The following is a 16,746-nucleotide window of genomic DNA, read 5'->3' as shown; positions in this document are numbered from 1 at the left end:
CTTGTGCTTGGCTATCCAAGTGTTTGTAGTTGTCATGGTGATAATCATATTTTGTTTGTATTTGCACACGAGTTCCCCAGCTGGAATCGAACCAGCCCCTCCTTTAACGAGGTCTTCCTGAAAGGATTTTTGTGTGTGCTTAAATGCCGGTTGCTTTATAATGTTTTTAATATGACTATTTTTGTGAACTGAGGTCCTCGTAATCGTTTGGCTAAATTATTGGTTATATAGCTCTTATTAGTCGAGTGCGAGGTCCTTACCGTAAGTTATGGACCGATATTTCTTCAGTACCTTATGGCCCAAGCGCGTAGTGCGGAGGCTACAAAAAAGTAGGAAAAAACGAGGACCACAACTTACGGTAGGGACCGAGCAAACGAGGTTAATAAGATATTTATTATATGGCAAGGCTAGGAAAGACGTTTGATGTTCGGTAAGTACTGTAAGCTATGGTACACAAATTGACCAATCATAGCGCGTGAAACTACCTTGCCATATAATAAGCAAAATTATTGCATGACCTATAGAAAATTGCCAATTTTCCAATTTCCACCAACTGATGAAATGTGTGCAAATAGTGAGGGGAAAACCGGAGTACCCGGAGGAAAAAACCCTCTAAGCAAAAACACGATCCAATGGAGAGGCAATCGTTACCGTATAAGGTGGAATCCAACTAATTCAGAACGTATTTTACAGTTTTTCTTACTCGCTTGTTTCGCAAAACCATTGCACCAATTTTACTGATTTTTTGGTATTTTGTACCTTAATTATCCTTAAATCTATCAGTGTACTTTATTTTTATATTTTTCCGTGGCTGGCTTATAATAATGGAAATTCAAACAATGATATTTTTAGTTTTTGGCTTTTTTCTCGACATCCTCTCGTACGATTTTTCTGACTTTTTCAGAATATTATCATCTTCAGTTAGGAAATGCAACTTGTGTGCAAATTTGAAGGGAAACGTTGGGGCAGAAAAAAGATATAATTATGGCCCTAAAATTAACCTCAAATTTGATGTATATAAAACATTGGGCTGTGGAAAAAACACCATTCATTAAATTGCCTTGAATTTTTGGCATATCCATAATTAAGCGACAAAGAAGAAAAATTGTAAAATCCGCTCTGAATTAGTTGGATTCTATCATAAACATAAACGATTTCTACTTTTCGCAGCTATTGCTGCAACTTGTCTCGCAACATTTTTCACATTGCACGGGAGGTGACACGCTGCAATGCTCCGTACAAATTGTGTCGCAACGCCGTTACAATCTTCTTTAATGACACAAGCACTTTAAAGCTATTTTAAGACAATTTACTGTCGCGAAGGATTTTTTCCTTATATTCGAATATGTTCTCGTTTCAGGTGTTTGACTGACTTATATTTCAAAAGCCAGTGGTTCAAGTCAACTTAAATATTATTCCACAATGCCGCGCGTATCACTAGGAACAGTTGTAAACCGAACGATTCACAGTGGTGAGAGGAACCACCATTGCTTCCTTATCCGTGCATGACGCGGATGGATTCAGGCCTCATTTAAACAAGCACTGCTGAATGGGACTACCTGATACCTGTATAGATATTGTTTAAAATAAAAATAAAAAACCAAAATACAACCATAAAAACACGTAAATTATACCCAATCTTACTCGTCGTATCTTCGGCGTCTTGCTCGAGTACGATTCTTTGAGATTTCATATCGATATCGTCTGCACACAGAGGGGTGGTAAACTGGTACTGCAACTCCAAAGGCACCACGCTGTTGTTCTCTTGCCCTATCAAAGTCCTCTAGAAGAGATTGGCTGACAAGGTAATTGTACGTTGGAAACGCGTAGCCTGACGACAGAGCACGATGAGCCAGCTCGAATCTACTCAATCTTGGATGGAAATTTCCCGCCGCCATTTGGCTAGAGGGATACACTCCCCTGATGTGGATAAGCAGTCTGTCATAAAGGTCAACTGAAAAGCAATCAACTAACACTACTGCACTTTGAGGCGGTATATCACCAAGAAGACGGTGAAGTTCATCTAGTAAGAACGATCTCCCTTCTTCCCAAAACGGTTGAGGCGTGTCCACAGCTCTCTCGTCATTTGGTCTTGGGGCTTCATGAGTGTCGTAGCCAACAATTCTGCTTCGCATCTCTGTACCTACTGTTGCTCGTATTCGACGATACCAAGAAGTACTCACGTAAGAATTGAGGTTTTCTATTGGGCCATCGTTTTGGAATATACCATTAATTGACAGCACGGTAGTGTAGGGAAGGCCATCTCCATCTCCTAAAGATCGTTCTGGATAATGAAGAAAAAGTCTAACACACAAAGAATGTAAATCTGCTTGCGCCGCAGTAATATTGCTTGGAAAGCGCCCGTTATTTTCACTTACGCGGTCCAAACTAGCGGCAACTTCTGGGATTCGCTTCATACCTACCTTCCAAGACATCTTACACAACTCAAGAATGGGAAATTTGTAAACAGCCCATGACACTCTTAAAACGGCTCGTAAATACTGAATACTTAGACCTAGTTCATGATTGCACAGGTCGAAGATTGCATCGTAAGTGTGCCTGTCGATTCGTTTGCTGAAGATTTCAATCTGCTTTGCGATTTCCAAATGTTGGAGAAAAGATTGCCTCTTGTCGATCGCCTCGGCATTTTGCCTCATCGCTTCAGTGTTTCGTATCATCGCGTTTGTTTCAGCGTCGATGGGAGTAATTAGGGAAGGCAACCACTTGATATGCTCTGAAAAAGAAACAAACTTCAATGAAGAAAGTATATCGTCTTGCAAACCTTTGATATTCTCGGGGTTTTGGGAACCACCTTCAAGAACCTGGTCGTCACTGGCATTTCTTCGCCGTCTCCTTTTTCTTGGCGTAACCTCGATCGTTTGGCTGCTGGTGTCGCTATCGTTATCACTAATTAACGCCACATCCACCTGAAATGGCGAAAGGGAACCTTTATGGTAATTTTGCTCTAGCCTGAACACTGAAACCGCCATTGCAGTAAACACCATTTCTTATAATGTTAATGATTAAACTATACCTCTTCATCTGAAGAAATTGGTCGCCCAATTCGGCTGGTTGAGGGATCGTGGTTTCTTGGCTGGAGATTAAGGTCCCTTAGATATGGAAGAAGAAACACAGATTCTACCTGCCTTTTCATGGAGTTTCGTGCTTTATCTATCCTCCTGTGATCTAGATCAAATAAAACCATCATTAGTGTTGACTGATACATGGCTGACATTTCAAAACCACATGATAAGTATAAACGAATAGCTGATGAATTTAAGAACGAATTTGAAACAATTAACCAAACATTTGTTGTGACTCGTGATTCCGAAAGGCATATCTCGCCCAGTTTTTCTAAGCCACACGAGAGAACTATATCACCCAAGCACTGAGATTTAAACTCCACACGACGAACGACGTATTGCACTTCTCAGAGCGCTTTTCTCCTAGTGTTAAGAACGTCACTTCTGGTGCTCTGTCCCGGAAGGCTATCAAGCATATTTGGATTATATCCGTGTTTTTTAAATGTTATGAGAGCCGATGGCTGATTGTTTTGTCTAGAGAAGGCGATAACTGTGAGTCGACCATCTTTGTTTTCAACGATTTCACTGATACAGCTTTTGAATGTTCTGATATCAAGTCGTGTTTGCCTTGCTTCATCTGGCTCCAAAATACTCTCTAGAAGCTTCCTATCACAATTTGGGGCCTGGCCATAGTATGTCTACAATGAATTGAACAATCAAATCATCAGTCAATCAATCAGTTAATCAATTAACCAATGAATTTCTCAATCAATCCATCACTTACTCCCTCGATCAATAAATGTATCAACGATAACATTATGATATTAATTATACAGCTTCTCATTAATCCCATATAGGTAACTGTCCAATTATTTTCTTAATTGGACAGGTCTTGTTGATATGGGATTAATTACGCAGCTATATAATTAATAGGTAATGGGATTTCATGCTCCCCAATCAAGAAATAATTAGACTCGAAAAATTCCTCTGACTGCCAAATTGGACTCGGCCTACGGCCTCATCCAATTTTGTCAGTCCTCGGAATTTTCCTCGTCCAATTAAGATGGAGTCCTATTACATATACTAATGATACTTATGGTACAACGGTGGAGGCTAAATGGAATGCCTCAAAAGGACCTTCCATTGTCTTACAAAAACACAGAATATGGCAGTTATTCATAAAGCAATGGAAGGTCATTCATTTGAGTCATTCAATTTAGCCTCAATCTACATGATACATCCACAAAAGCAGCAGCAGTAAAATAGTAACAGTATTGGGTTCTCACAAATTATTATTGGATCCCCCTATCCCCCTTCCCCCATAACTTTTATAACGGACCGTCCCTTGCTTTACACGATCGCGTTCCAAGCTATGATGGAAAATTCCCTAATTGCCAACAAACATGATTTGAGATCTTTCAAACTGATAACACTGTAGTTTAGAAAAGTATTCCAATCTGCCTTTCAAAGTCAATTTTCGGGGCGAAAATGGAGGGATTTAGCTCTATACTTTGTTTGGGATACAATTTTTTAAAAGTGTAACGTTTAAAGATGCGATTCCAGACATAACTTTAAACATGATAGTTCCGAACGCGATCACGTAAAAGTAATGCGAAACGGATTACAAGATAGATCGCACTACATTTGCATTAAGTAAACATCATTTTTTAGGTTCGTTTACTGGATAATATCTAATGATATGTCTTTTAAAATTTTACTTCGATATAAAAACTATAACAGTGTAATATTATGATAAAGACAATAGTCTTAAACCTCACAGGTTTATTACTTGCAAACATGTTTCAGCGTAGCTTATGACAGTGTACATTTTACTAGTATGAAACGGTATTGGAGGGGCTTTAAACTAATCCTGAATCTATTCCTACTGACACACCTTTCACGCTAAGAAATTTATGATAAGCACTTTTCGAATTGCATTTCTTTTATCTGTCATAAGACACACTCAACCACAAATCAAATAGTTACATACCTCGACATAAAATGGACATTGCAATGTTGAGTTTACGAAGGTCAGCACCATGGTTTTGATAGAAAATCAAGTGCAATTCTGTAAAGAAAGAGACAATATAATATAAATGTTTTAGTACTGAACTGATTAATGATCTACTAAATTCAAAATAACGAAGAACAATTGGCGTTTTTGTGTCTTGATTTTGCTCTACCGCGATGAGTTCCACACTATCTCATCGAAGGCGTAGTTCGATCACGTGATACAAATCAATATTGGTTGCAAAATGATATTGGGATCCCTGTGTGATTTGCAGCTTATATTATTGATTATTTGTAAGGATTAAGGAATCTATCTCTTAGTAAACACTATTTTTGTGGCTTTTTGGACCAAGAAACGTTTTGCAACGACCAGCAACCGTAATGTTGTCAATGTTTAGGATGGCGGAGAAATTAGACATTTTCCAAATCTTGCGCCCTAAATATCATGGGGATTAGCAACTTGAAGTGGCAGAAACGTTTTGCAGATGAAAGAGATTTTAAATACTTTGTGATTTAGGTTCCAAAGCATACCAGTCTTTTTCTTGCGCTTAAAACTTGCGCAATCCTAGGTTTTTTATTCATGTCCCTTTCCTAAGGGTGTGAGGGCGGGGCCTCCGGTTTCCCTATTGGGAACCCTGTGCTTTGGTAGACAACGAACGTCAAAGCCAGTGGCAAGGCATCATTGTGAAGGGGATTACAACCATTATCGATGAAGTGTGCGACCCTCGAAGTTTGATGTCTCGTTCGTCGACCAGCATTTCAACGACCGTCAATCAAAGAACTAGAATCGAAAATGTACAATAAATTCTTATAGTTATGGGAGATTTTATACTTCTAATTCTCTAAAATTCCTAATCCAGACTATGAAATATCCCTCAAAATAAGAATTTATGGTTGATTTTTGAATTCAGTTCTTTGATTGACGGTCGACGAAATGCTAGTCGGCGAACGAGTCTTCAAACTTCGAGGGTCGCACTTGGACGATAACAGTTGTAAGCTATAGAAAACACAATAGAGAAAAGGAAATTGATAAAGGCAACAAGGCTGACAACCACTTTTTCATTTTACAACATTTATTGAATTTTATTTAAAAGAAAATAAAGTTATAAGCTCTTCTAAGCGCTTGGCAAAGCTGATCAAGGTATATTAACCGCGAATCAATGTGAGCGTATTAATCATCATCATCACCATCATCTTCAGCAGGAAGTGAATTGTAATAACGCTTTGCTTCTAAACTTAGGTATTTTGTAGCAAGTTCCAAGCAGTTGTCTTTAACTATAGTCGGAACTGGAATCAGTTCTTGCGACCTCGCTTTCAGGGATTTAAGATTAAGCGGACGGATTTGCTTTTGTTTCAAATAATTGATCTTCATCGGTCTTTCATAGGGATTGATAGAACATCTAGCAAAACACTCCCCATCTTTGAGTTTCTCAGAAACAAGCCAGCCACTGCTGTTTGTCGACTCACCGATACCAAAGTTGAGCCAAGCCAAATTCTTTACCGAAAATGTTTTTTCCCCCTCTATGTCTTCTTGGCGGCTGACATACGCATTGCGTAAAAACGTTTTATATGACTTGACCATGTCCAACGAAACTTCATGTACCACAAGGTTTGTTATACATTGTTCATTCAATTTTGCTACCCAATCGGCGGGAGTTTCGATTGTTTCAAAGCGTTTTGTAGCTACTTCTACAGAAGCAAAACGCCTGTCACAAATTGCATAGGTATGGCCTTCCAGCAAAAATTTCAAGTCCACTCTGAAAAATCGCTTCGTTTTAACGAGATATTGGCAATAAAAAAAAAGATAATTCTCTTTGAATTGTGCGGGACAATTGTCAGCCCAAAGCACAAGGTGTCTAAACACAGCTGTTTCACTCCGTTTGAAGAAGAAATCCAAAAAAGAAATCACTTCATCGGGTCCTTCTCCTCCAACGGTCGATGGATAAATGTATGCGTTCAATTTCTTATCATTTGCGTCAAATATTCCAAATAGTCTGGTTGTCAATCTCTTTTTGTAATAGACGTCTTGGCTGGATAACTTCGGTAGCTGAATGGTTTTATGAAAGTCTAGATGCAAGACTAGAGATGTTTCATTCATTTTAGTAAGATTACAAACAGCAGTAACAGACATTATTTCAAAAGTTGACGTCATGTTACTAAAGAACGCATTGGCGCGCGATACAGTTTTGCCAGAGATTTGATTTTGGCATTCTCGAATGGAATGAAAGTTGTGTTTAACGTTTCCTTCTTCCTTTAGACTGGTGCACTATATATATCGCGGTGGAATATACCTTGATCAAATTACGCGTGCATTCTATGACTTTTTTTTCTTATTGTCTAGATATTTACTCTTTCTTTCTTTCTTTATTTGCAGACTATGTTTTTAAGATAGACGTTTGTCTTCTTTTATTGTTTTGCATGTGATAAATAGCAATATATCCCAAACTAAAATAGAATAAGGTAACCATAGAGTTTTGGGCAAATGGTACTTTGATAAGTAGTTTGCGCATATAATTGCTTGGTTGGCAAATTGCTAAACGATACTAAAGTGTGCGTGTAATTGGTTGTCGGTTTTGGTTTGCTAGTCTTGCGGTTGTTACTACTGCTGCCATTTCATGGTCCTTAATTAAGCTCTGCCGTTCTCTAATTATCCGAGCTAGAGTTTGAATCTAACTATGCCTTATTACTTGCTAGAATTTTTAGATACGTTAAGTATATGAAGTAGAGTGATTCTCATATGACCGTGACAGAAAATAGACCATTTAGTTTGTACTTTTTGATAAAGAACAAAAGAAACAATGGGTTTAGAGTCTACTACTAACTATTAGTTTGCCTATTCTTTCACGGTCATATGAAAATCACTCTAACAACGACAAAATAGGGAAAATAAAATGATCTGTGCTATAACTGGCTTTTGACCCAGGCCTTAAGTACCTTGAGATTGCAAGAACGTTGTTACGAGTAAAAGAACATTCGAGCGGGATCGATTAGCAACGTTCTGGCAATTTTCCAGTTTCGAGTTCTATTTTGCTCTAAGTTAGCCTCATTAGCATGTAATATATTCTTTAGAACAAGTAACAGCCTGTGGTAATGACACATGAACAATACCACTGCACTAGATTAGGATTCCACGACTTTTGCTCTCAGTTCTGAATATTTTACGCACAATCAGGGCTAACACAGAGCAAAAGAGAACTCGAAGTTGGAATATTAGGTGTAGACCTTTTGCGATACTGTAACTATTATTTGGCAACACTGGCTAGTACATTCATATCGTAAGAAAGCGCACCATACCTAATTTCGCTTTCTCTTAGGTGTTCGTCAGGTTCAGTTTTAAGTTTTAGAAGTTCTTCTTGGCTCTTTCTCCTGGAACATGCTGCCACGATGGGTATGGCCCTTTCAAGGTCTCGAATTTTCTTTCCGTACTTGTCGCAAGTCTGGCAGATGTCGACTCGGGCTTTCCGGAATGAATACTGGTGACTCATTTTTTCAATAAAAATTTTTCTGAATGCCGAGTAACTGAGAGGTGCGCCTTTGTTCTTCGTTTTGAGGCCATTGCTTTTAAGATCAGGATGCTGTTCTGTGAAACCTTTCCAAATGCCACTTAAGCTGTATTTAGGGTCAAAATATAGTTTTGCAGTTCTTTGGCGCCTGTAATGACTTGGTCCAGGATTGTAATCTTTGATGAAATTAGTTACTAACTCGACGACAGCTGAAAGTGTAATCTTCTTGCATTGTTCTTGTGTTTCCCTCGTTGATCGTGTTGCAATGTTGGATCGCCCACGTTTTGTTTTCTCAAAAGGACCCATATCTTTTTATCCGATATTGCAAACACCTTTTTAAAGGCAGTCTTGCAGACTATACCAAGGCTAGGAAGTGTGTAGATGATCTTATTCCGCCCACTAAACAGGATTTGGACTTGAATGTTGCTCGCAATAGTGTAGTTCAGGCATTGGTAGTCTTGACTGTAGATACGTTGTCTTTGAAATTGAATTTGGGCTCTGGTAGTTCCACTAAGGCAAGCTTTCCGACAACAGTACAGAGTAGTGATTTGTAGGTTTCTGAAGGGGGCATTTCTTCTCATTCTCGATTTCCGTTTCTTAGCAAGGTAAACTTTCTTCATCTTGGAAGGTCGGCTACGAGTTCCCCCCTCCACAGAGCTGACAGATGGCGCTTTGTTATTCTTGTGGAGCCATGGGTTATTAGGGTCGTATCTGTAAAGAAACTCGCGCTTGTCATCTTTTGAACTCATCCCTGCAAACGGCCGACTTGCCAAGTATAAAAAATAGCAGCAGCAACAACAGCAACTGAGAGAAATTCACGAGCAACAACGGTGAAACAACGGACAACAAAAGAGCAGTCAACGTCAGTCAAAAACGCCAACCGCCTTCATTTGCAAACGTTCATTTGCGCGAGCTACAGAGGCAAATGGTCAGAACCCCCTTATTTGGTGGTAGAGCGTTGACACTGCAAGTGACCGAGTGCTGTATGACCAATGTTGTCGGGCCCTGCTGTCAGAGGTTTTTTTAAAAAAAAAGAATGGTTAAACGGTCGCACGCCCCTAGAAAGGAAGGAAGGAAGGAAGGAAGGAAGGAAGGAAAATAGTAAAGAAGGTTAGAATGAAGAAAGAAAAGAAAGAAAGAAAGATTGAGAGAATGAAAGAATTGAATGAAAGAATGAGAGAATGAAACGGGAAAAGAAGAAAGAAAGATAAGAATTAATGAATAAAACAAAGAAGGAAAGAATAAAGAAGGAAGGAAGGAAGAAGGGAAGGAAGAAAAAAAAAAAAAAAAAAGGAAGACAGAACGAATGAATGAATGAATGAATGGATGTAGGTAGGTGGGTAGGTGGGTAGGTGGGTAGGTGGGTAGGTGGGTGGGTAGGTGGGTAGGTGGGTATGGTGGGTAGTGGGTAGGTGGGTAGGTGGTAGGTGGGTAGGTGGGTAGGTGGGTCGGGGTAGGTGGGTAGGTGGGTAGGTGGGTAGGTGGGTAGGTGGGTAGGTGGGTAGGTGGGTAGGGGTAGGTGGTAGGTGGGTGGTGGGTAGGTGGGTAGGTGGGTAGGTGGGTAGGTGGGTAGGTGGGTAGGTGGGTAGGTGGGTAGGTGGGTAGGTGGGTAGGTGGGTAGGTGGGTAGGTGGGTAGGTGGGTAGGTGGGTAGGTGGGTAGGTGGGTAGGTACGTACGTAGGTAGGTAGGAAAAAAGAAAGCAAAGAAAGAAAACAACAAAAAGGAAGAAAAGAAAGAAAGGAAAAATAAAAAATAAAGAAAAATAGATTTACTTGGCGTTAATATTGACAGCTCTCTAACAATGATTGTCCATATTAAGAACACACTTAACAAAGTATACACTAAGCTTTCCGTTATCAGACGCATTAAAAATTTGACCTCCATCAATACTGCCGCAAAGCTATATAAGGCCTTTATTCTACCACATTTTGAATACTGTAGCCCTTTACTACTTGGAGTTACGAATGGTTTGCGTGATAAGCTTGAGAAAGCAAATTGTTTTGGCTTAAGATCTGTTTTCAAAGTACCTCACGATTGTCCATGCGACGATGCTTTATTGCACTTGGTCAAGTTACAAACTCTTGAACGTCGTCGGTCATATTATTCTCTGTCCCTGGTTCACCAAGCCTTAGCCTCTACGCGTGGGCCGAATTACATCAAGGAACTGTTTCAAATTCAACAAAGTCGCTATATATATTGCTTCTATCATTAGTTAACCTACATTTACTAATTCCAGTTATAATTATAACTCTGTCCATTTTTCCACTTTCATTCTTCTTTTATTATTAAGGATTCTCATTATTAATTTCTTTTTCTTTTTTGGGGAGTTCAGGAAGGGGGGCTATAAATAATTTTTTTTTTTCTATCCACTTTTTGTCTATATGGTATATATATCTAGTTTTTCAATCATGTAGCATCGCAGTATTGTGATTTATAGTTTATATATTTTTAATCAGAGTTTATATATCTATCTATCTAAACAAGAAAGAAAGGAATTGAATAAGGGGCAGACAAGCAAAGAAAAATGTTGGGATCCCTGTGTAAGACGTCTAGTGCGCATGTCGGAGAAGCTTTGCATAAAAATATATTATTTTTTTGCTTTTCCTCTATACTATTAAGTAATTTGTTGCTGCAGCGATATTTTCAAATCTCTATGTCTGTTAAGAAGATATACCACGTCACAGTAGAAGAAAAAAACATGAATTACACTTATATTAAAAGGTAAGGTACAGACCTCTTCTAATTTTTTTCATTTATCAATGCTACGAAAAATTCACCTTTTTAAAGCGTTGAAATAAAGCAAATTTTTCGTAGCATTGATAAATGAAAAAATTAGAACCAGTTAACAGACAAAATTTTCCTTTTTCAATAAGTTATGACATTCTTTGTGGTACAATACTTGCCATTAACTGGACCATGCAGTTAAGGCTGAAGGGGTTTCCTCTAAAGCTGCCCTTTTTTAAATCCATGTTTGATTTCTTTATTTTTTACCCAGAATAGATGATTTTCTATCAGTAAATTTGCATGAATAAGCCAATTGGGCCATGCATGGCTGGCCAAAACAATAATTGATTCCTTTATGTGGGTTGCAGCTTTTTAAGTATTCTTGTTTGGTTGTTGGTCTCCAAGCATTTGCATGCTATGCCATTTGATTGACGAAATATTGTACTTTTTCAAAGGCATAGAATCAGATCAGCCAAGCCTAGTTCTGACGTCAACACTTCCCCACTGCCTCTGCAAAGCGTTCCACTCTCAGCGCCAAGCTTGGCTTAAGGCTTTGTTTTGTTTTTGATTTTTGTTTTTGTTTTCCCAGGCCCAACACTCAGTCAGTGCATGCGCACCTGAAAAAGTGACAAGATTATTAAGGTAAGAGACCCATTAGTGCTATATAGATGGCTGACATTTTGGGTCCCAAGGGTGGAGGGGGGGAGGGGGGAGGGGGGAGGGGGGGAAGGGAAGGTAGGGCGGAGCTAGGGGTGTGCACAAGGCGCCAAAACAGGAATTGACCTTTCACTTGGAAAGCATTCTAGTGTGAAATCCTGACCACCTAACCAAGCTCATGTTAGGGGGGTGGGGGGTTACCTTTTCATAAAACAGGTTATATATATATATATATATATATATATATATATAACATGTAATCTAATTTTGTAATTATAATTGTATTTATTATGTGTGAATAAACTTGAACTTGAACTTGAACTTGAACTTGAACTTGAACTTGAACTTGAACTTGAACTTGAACTTGAACTTGAACTTGAACTTGAACTTGAACTTGAACTTGAACTTGAACTTGAACTTGAACTTGAACTTGAACTTGAACTTGAACTTGAACTTGAACTTGAACTTGAACTTGAACTTGAACTTGAACTTGAACTTGAACTTGAACTTGAACTTGAACTTGAACTCGAACTTCAGAAAATACCAAAATTCAATCAGGGTTTTGAAAAGACGTGTCGCGATGCAACGGTTATTGCTGATTTAAGAAATTAAAAAAACGCAAGAAAAGGAAAGTCCTTCTAGTTAAAATGCTATTCTGCCACTCGAAGTACTGTAGCAAACTAACTTGCGCAAGCCTGATCGTTGAATTGTTTTAACGTAGATTGACTTTCTATTCTTCTACTTGCGTTCTTCAAGTATTGCGAAGGCAAGATGCCATTAGAGCGTATGATCCAGCGGGCTCCCGTACGACCTGCAAAGACTTGTACGAACGCGTTTCTGTAGTGAAAATTCATGAGGGCATAGATAACGAAGTTACAAGCCGAGTTAGCATAGGCTAGTGTCATGACCAATCGTTGAAGCCATCCAGTTACATACCTCTCAAGTTTAAATGCCCTTATTGTTGTAGTCACGAAGAATGGCATCCACATGACAAAGAAAACGCCAATGACCACAGCCAACGTCTTCACTGCTTTGAGTTCTTTCTTAAATACTGAAAACGTTGATTTACCATTAACTCTCAGGTGAAATGTTTGAACTCTTCTGGTGTTCCTGCGAGCCTCTTTAAAAATTGTTGCATATGCTATGACCATGATGTCGATTGGAACGAAGAAGTAGAAGAAGATAAGAAGGAGTGTGAGTTTGGGATCTTCGTGCCAGCCAATCTCGCATTCTGCGGCATCAGGGTTGAATCTATGCTGAGCAATGTCAATTGGAAGAACAGAAATAATGGACAACAACGAAGACTGGATCCAAATATATGAAAGAACTATGATGACTCTTTTGGACGTAACTTTCGTGTTGTAAGACAGCGGCCATTTGATAGCTATGAGTCGTTCTATGCTGATGGCGCATAAATGAAGAATGGATGAACCACAAGTCAACACACCACACATGGAAGATATCTCGCACCATGAAAGACCGAAAATCCATCTTTCTTTAAAGATGGATATCACAATGTAGACGACTCGTAGGACCGGCACTAGAATATCCGCTACGGCCAAACTGCATACGAAGTAATTGGTAAGGTTCCTGAGATTCCGAAATCGCCAGAAGAAGATCCAGACAAGTGCGTTGCCTAAGGTTATGAGCACGATGAGCAAGCTCAAAGTACAGCCAAAAAGGAAAACTTCTGCCTTGGGAATATTCAGCATAAATATATCAAGGTTTGAATAGTTGACTGCTGTTTGATTAATCATGTTGTAATAGAACTTAGTTAGATTCGGGCTCCCTGGGCAATTGGGCAATCCGACATGAACTTACCACTTATGATGGCTTGATTTTTAAACAAGAGCGTGTTGTCATCCCTTCATCATTGCGCCAAAGTACGCTTAACAAGCTTCATGCTGTTCACCGGGGTCCAGAATTTACTCTCAGACATGCACGAAACTGTGTATTTTGGCCAGGCATACACCAGCAGATCAGAGATCTCTGTGAAGAGTGTATCACATGTGCTCAACACTCTCATCAACACCCACGTGAGCCACTCCAACTTTATCCAGTTCCCACCTTACCATGACAGCTAGTCTCACAAGATCCATTTGAACTCAAAGGTCAAGCATACCTAGTAACAGTCGACCATTACAGTGATTTCTACGAGATAGACCGACTCCCCACTATACAATCTGCAGCAGTAGTCCAAGCTAGCAAGAAACATTTCAGTAGGTATGGGGTTCCTCACACTCTCATAACGGACAATGGTGCTCAATTTACCTCAGATCTTTTTAAGCAGTTTGCCAGCAAGTACAAGTTTAACGATGTTACCTCCTCACCTTATTGGTCACAATCAAACGGCAGAGCAGAAGCTGCAGTGAAGTCTGCTAAGCATATTCTCCTCACAGCAGATGATGTCGACTTGGCCCTACTATCAGTAAGGAACACTGCGCCTGCTGGACATAGTTTTTCTCCAGCAGAGCGTCTGTTTGGTCGTGCTCTAAGGACAAACATAACTCAACCTTCAGTGGCTCTGGAACCCTTCACTCCCCCACGTGACCAAGTAGTGGAAGAGCGTCTACAATGTAAAATTAAACAAAAACAAGCTTATGACAAGCACGCTGGATCACCACTCCCCGATCTCCCTCCTGGAAGCTTTGTGTATGCAAAGCCACCTCCTTCATCTACGGCGAAGGCTTGGATTCCTGGACAAGTAGTTGGGAATGCTGGCCCCCGCTCATACCTGATCAACACTGGGTCAAGACAAATCCGAAGGAATCGTGTTCAAGTCACTCTGGCTCCATCGCCATCATTCCTCAGCTCTAAACCGACAAACTAAACACAAAGGCAAATTCAGTACCCCCAGACAACAACATCATCCTAAATGAATGCACAGTTCCTCCACCATCTTCTGCTATCTCCAGAGGAACAGGTAGAAAGGAAGCAGAAGAGCCACCAGTGAAGGATGAGACCTCCTTCAATCCAACTACTGAACCTTTACCTATTATGACTCAGAGTCCTTCCGTCCATGAATACAGACCAGCTGAACAGACCCCCACACCATCTTCAGATGTAGCTGAGCCACCCAGATTACCCACGGTGCCAAATCATAGAACTGTAACTGTAACTCGCAGTGGCCGAACAGTAAGGCCTCCTGCGCGATACTCAGACTAATGTAGTTTTATTTTCATTTGTTCTGCAGATGACTACAACTTCCCACAACTTTGAAGATGGAGTTTGTTTAGAACTGTATCATTGTTTGTTCCAGTTAGTGTTAAAGGAGAAAGCGTGTAATAGAACTTAGTTAGATTCGGGCTCCCTGTGTTGTAACCCATGATACCTTGCGCCTAGTTTGCTACACCACGAGGTGGCCATGTTGAATTAAAAGATTCAAAACTCACTTTATTCATGCTTATTACAATGTCTCTATCAAGAAAGAAGTTACTTGATAACTTGAATGAACAAACTTGAATGGATTTTCTTCAGCTATAACAAGTTAGAGAAAATAAGCCAAAAGGTATGTCAAAACTAATTCAAGCATCACTTGTCAATGTTTTGTCTTACAGCACAAAATCTCTAACAAGTTTCCTAAAAGAGAATTCAATGGAAGATTCAGAAAAAGTGAATACAGATTAAGCTAAGATCTGTCCCTTTGTGGGAGATGTTAAGAGTGAATGAAGAAGCAGTACGTACCTTTCCGGTCTATAAATAATGGGCGATATGGACGGGCGGGATTAGAAAGCGATACTGAAGTGTGTATCACCTCTTAAACATCAAGACACGTTGGCTTTAGGACCTAGAGAGTTCGATTACAGCTTATAATATAATTATTATGAGCAATTTAGTAAGGCTCAAATAATTTGGAGGCGGTAAAGTAATCTACTTAGGAAGGAAAAGTGTTCTTGAAAGTAAATAAATTATAAAACGACTTCCTGATTTGGAGAAAGGCATAATGCTGGATAATACACTGATTGTTATTAATCTTATCTTGAGTTAAAATACTGTGGAAGTTAATTTGAAAGAATTAACAAACGGCTTGGAAGAGCGGATAAGTTTTGTTATTATTTCAAAACCGGGAAATTGATGTGCATTGAAATAGTAGACGTAATTGTTGACATGGGAATGTTAGTAGACATAAAAAGGAAAGCAAAAAGACGTATCAACGTAACTATTAAACTTTTTTTTTTTTGAATTAAAAGAAAACGATGGAAGAGAAAACCAAATAATGGGAAACCGACCAACCATTCGTCCACCCACCCATCCGACCGACAGACCGACCGATCGACCGACCAACCAACCAACCGATTAGCAGATCGACAAACAATCCAAGCAACTGGCAAGCCAACCAACTAGACTCCCACCGATCAAGCAACCAACCAATTATCAGTGACAGACAGACAAAACCGATTAAAAGAAAGAAAAAAAAAGAAGAAGAAGAAAAAGAAGTCAAGATTAAACATGACAACAAACGAACATGCAACAACATCATATTTATAGTATAATTATATGTTTATCTTATATAAACTTTCAGTATAATTTTAGACTTGATTATAGAGTTTTTCGAGCTGTGATTGGTCTAGCGACCGTTGATTCATAGACGATAATCACCGCTGGAGCGATGATTATATGAGGTTTTCCAAAGTTTTCCAGATCGGAAGTAATACTAAAACGTTTTTTCTTTCTGTTTGTAAATATTTTATAAGAGGAACCCTCTGTAAATCACTTTGTGACGTCGGTAGCCTCAAGAAGGATTATTACAACAAACAACAGCAACAACAGCAGCAACAACAGGAACAACGTACAATCACAGCAACAACAACAACAACAACAACAACCA

General features: G+C 39.4%; 2 protein-coding genes across 2 annotated transcripts; one reads left to right on the top strand and one right to left on the bottom strand.

Moving 5' to 3' along the window:
- Positions 1–12,598: 12,598 nt before the first annotated feature.
- On the bottom strand, positions 12,599–13,675 carry LOC116303615 (histamine H2 receptor-like). The gene has a single exon (XM_031713187.2). The coding sequence runs from the start codon at positions 13,673–13,675 to the stop codon at positions 12,599–12,601; it is 1,077 nt and encodes a 358-aa protein (XP_031569047.2).
- Positions 13,676–13,855: 180 nt separating this feature from the next.
- LOC116303614 (uncharacterized) lies at positions 13,856–14,748 on the top strand. Its single transcript, XM_031713186.1, has 2 exons — positions 13,856–13,954; positions 13,999–14,748. The coding sequence occupies exons 1-2, from the start codon at positions 13,856–13,858 to the stop codon at positions 14,746–14,748; spliced, it is 849 nt and encodes a 282-aa protein (XP_031569046.1).
- Positions 14,749–16,746: the final 1,998 nt, after the last annotated feature.

This window comes from Actinia tenebrosa, unplaced genomic scaffold (genome assembly GCF_029948245.1).
Source record: "Actinia tenebrosa isolate PJP-AT-01 unplaced genomic scaffold, QUT_ActTen_1.0 PGA_scaffold0__85_contigs__length_37466705, whole genome shotgun sequence".
NCBI lineage: Eukaryota > Metazoa > Cnidaria > Anthozoa > Actiniaria > Actiniidae > Actinia > Actinia tenebrosa.
This window is presented reverse-complemented; position numbering and strand designations above follow the sequence as displayed.